At 47.5% G+C, this 3120-nt stretch overlaps 1 protein-coding gene across 2 annotated transcripts in view; it reads left to right on the top strand.

The window, feature by feature from the left end:
* LOC143295259 (uncharacterized) overlaps positions 1-1392 on the top strand; it is an 11896-nt gene extending 10504 nt beyond the window's left edge. For both annotated transcript variants that reach the window (XM_076606843.1, XM_076606844.1), the window contains exon 6: positions 967-1392. In XM_076606843.1, coding sequence (XP_076462958.1) covers positions 967-1081 — 115 coding nt within the window. In that variant the 3' untranslated portion in view covers positions 1082-1392. The remainder of the gene's footprint in view (positions 1-966) is intronic.
* The last annotated feature ends 1728 nt before the right edge of the window (positions 1393-3120 follow it).

Here is a 3120-nt window from a genome sequence, read left to right as displayed (position 1 = left end):
TGCGTCAGGTCGGCTTCACTTACCGCGCAAAGTGGCGGGTCTTTCCGTAGGGCTAAAGTCTTTGATTCCATGAACGGATGAAAAAAAAATCTGCGTCACCACTTCTATCCCAATCAGGTGGAGTCGTGTTGATGCGTTAAACACCCCCCTCCACTCTCCCTCCATGCACCCCACCTTCTCCCCGTCCTCATACCTGCCCTTCCAAAGCCAACACCCTCCCCCAGGCCCCCCACCCCTTCCCGCCTACCTCCGCCCCTCACAAATCACAAAGTCACTAACTCTGACCAGGCTGCAGACAATACACGCCAAACATGGTGACAGAAAATTGTTAACACACAACATCAAATGACGCACATCATCTAATGACGCACATCATCAAATGACGCACACGAGGAGATAACATGCTGAAAATATTTTGGATTTTTTTGTGTGTGTGGGGTTTCTGATGGGTGATGGGGTGGGGTGGTGTGGGGTGGGGTGGTGTGTTTCAAGCAGGCCGTGGTGAATTGTTGAAGCGATTGTGACAAACACGATTCACAACACGAAATGGGATCGACAAAGTGTTCACAAGGCACCCTCTCACAACGCCCCCCCCCTCCCTCCTCTTCCCTCCCCCCTTCCCTCCCCTCTCCTTCCCTCAACACACGGAATCAGAAAGGATCTTTATTCACACAGGAGATAGGGAATTTGGCTTCATGTTTTGTCCTGTTATGTACTTAGCAGAGCGACTGCTGGTTATGAAAATATTTGTTTGTATTCGATTTGTTTTGTTTTGTTTTGGTGTGTGAGTGTGTGTGTGTGTGTGTGTGTGTGTGTGTGTGTGTGTGTGTGTGTGTTAGCCCCAAAGCCGTTGATCCCCTCTGCATACACGTCCCCCCCCTACCCCCCCGGCCCTCCACACGCAACCAACACTGACGTCAGTGCAGGGAGCCGTGACCAAAGGGTTGCACGTGCTGCCTGTTTCAGGTTGGCCCAGAACAGGGACCGCCAGGGACAGATGCTTCAGAACAAACTGGAAGGCCTCAAGAAACGACGCTCCACCATCCAGTCTTCACATGAACCCCCTCCTGCCCACACCTAGGGCTCTTCGAACCCCATCGTCTACACCCCCCCACCCCCGCTAACCCCCAATGCCCCCGCTGACGTGTCATCACCGCCTGACGTCACCTGTGACGTGCATGTCTGGGGAGCTACTTCGGCGTGGACGCGGTACAGGACCATTGGATGTGATATTAAAGGACCGTCTGTCTCCGTACAGGTGTTACATTACTAGACCATACATCTCCGTACAGGTGTTACATTACAGAAACATCTATCGTCGTACAGACGTTACATTACAGGACCGTCTATCGCCATACAGATGTTACATTACAGGACCGTCTATCGCCATACAGATGTTACACACCAGGGCCATACGTTTCCATACAGATATTACATGACAGGGCCATCTGTCTTCATACAGACGTTACATTACAGGACCATATATCGCCATACAGATGTTACACACCAGGGCCATAGGTTTCCATACAGATATTACATGACAGGGCCATCTGTCTTCATACAGACGTTACATTACAGGACCATATATCGCCATACAGATGTTACACACCAGGGCCATAGGTTTCCATACAGATATTACATGACAGGGCCATCTATCTTCATACAGACGTTACATTACAGGACCATATATCGCCATACAGATGTTACACACCAGGGCCATAGGTTTCCATACAGATATTACATGACAGGGCCATCTGTCTTCATACAGACGTTACATTACAGGACCATATATCGCCATACAGATGTTACACACCAGGGCCATAGGTTTCCATACAGATATTACATGACAGGGCCATCTGTCTTCATACAGACGTTACATTACAGGACCATATATCGCCATACAGATGTTACACACCAGGGCCATAGGTTTCCATACAGATATTACATGACAGGGCCATCTGTCTTCATACAGACGTTACATTACAGGACCATATATCGCCATACAGATGTTACACACCAGGGCCATAGGTTTCCATACAGATATTACATGACAGGGCCATCTGTCTTCATACAGACGTTACATTACAGGACCATATATCGCCATACAGATGTTACACACCAGGGCCATAGGTTTCCATACAGATATTACACGACAGGGCCATCTGTCTTCATACAGACGTTACATTACAGGACCATATATCGCCATACAGATGTTACACACCAGGGCCATAGGTTTCCATACAGATATTACACGACAGGGCCATCTGTCTTCATACAGACGTTACATTACAGGACCATATATCGCCATACAGATGTTACACACCAGGGCCATAGGTTTCCATACAGATATTACACGACAGGGCCATCTATCTTCATACAGACGTTACATTACAGGACCATATATCGCCATACAGATGTTACACACCAGGGCCATAGGTTTCCATACAGATATTACATGACAGGGCCATCTGTCTTCATACAGACGTTACATTACAGGACCATATATCGCCATACAGATGTTACACACCAGGGCCATAGGTTTCCATACAGATATTACATGACAGGGCCATCTGTCTTCATACAGACGTTACATTACAGGATCGTCTATCTCCATACAGACGTTACATTACAGGATCGTCTATCTCCATACAGACGTTACATTACAGGACCGTCTATCTCCATACAGACGTTACATTACAGGATCGTCTATCTCCATACAGATGTTACACACCAGGGCCATACGTTTCCATACAGATATTACACGACAGGGCCATCTGTCTTCATATTGGCTTCACTTTTCTGGAGCTCCGGAGCGGTGTGAAGGACTGGTGCTGGGGCAGGGAGAGTGGGACAGGGGTGGGGGTTGTGGAAGGATGGTGATGTGATGCACGTGAATTCCGTCAGTCTGGGATCAGCGCCACACAGGAACATATGGCAGTGGTGATTCCACCGTCTTTTCCTTTCCTCTCCCAACTGGACTGCCATATATATATATATATACTTATTTATTTGTCTTTGCTTTACAGAAACGCCATACTTTTACAGATTGATATAAGGTGCTTGGATGACGAAAAGATGATGAAACAAATCTTTGATATCAGTTTTCTGTTTGCAGTCACG

The sequence above is a fragment of the Babylonia areolata genome, chromosome 20 (genome assembly GCF_041734735.1).
Source record: "Babylonia areolata isolate BAREFJ2019XMU chromosome 20, ASM4173473v1, whole genome shotgun sequence".
Lineage (NCBI taxonomy): Eukaryota > Metazoa > Mollusca > Gastropoda > Neogastropoda > Buccinidae > Babylonia > Babylonia areolata.
This window is presented reverse-complemented; position numbering and strand designations above follow the sequence as displayed.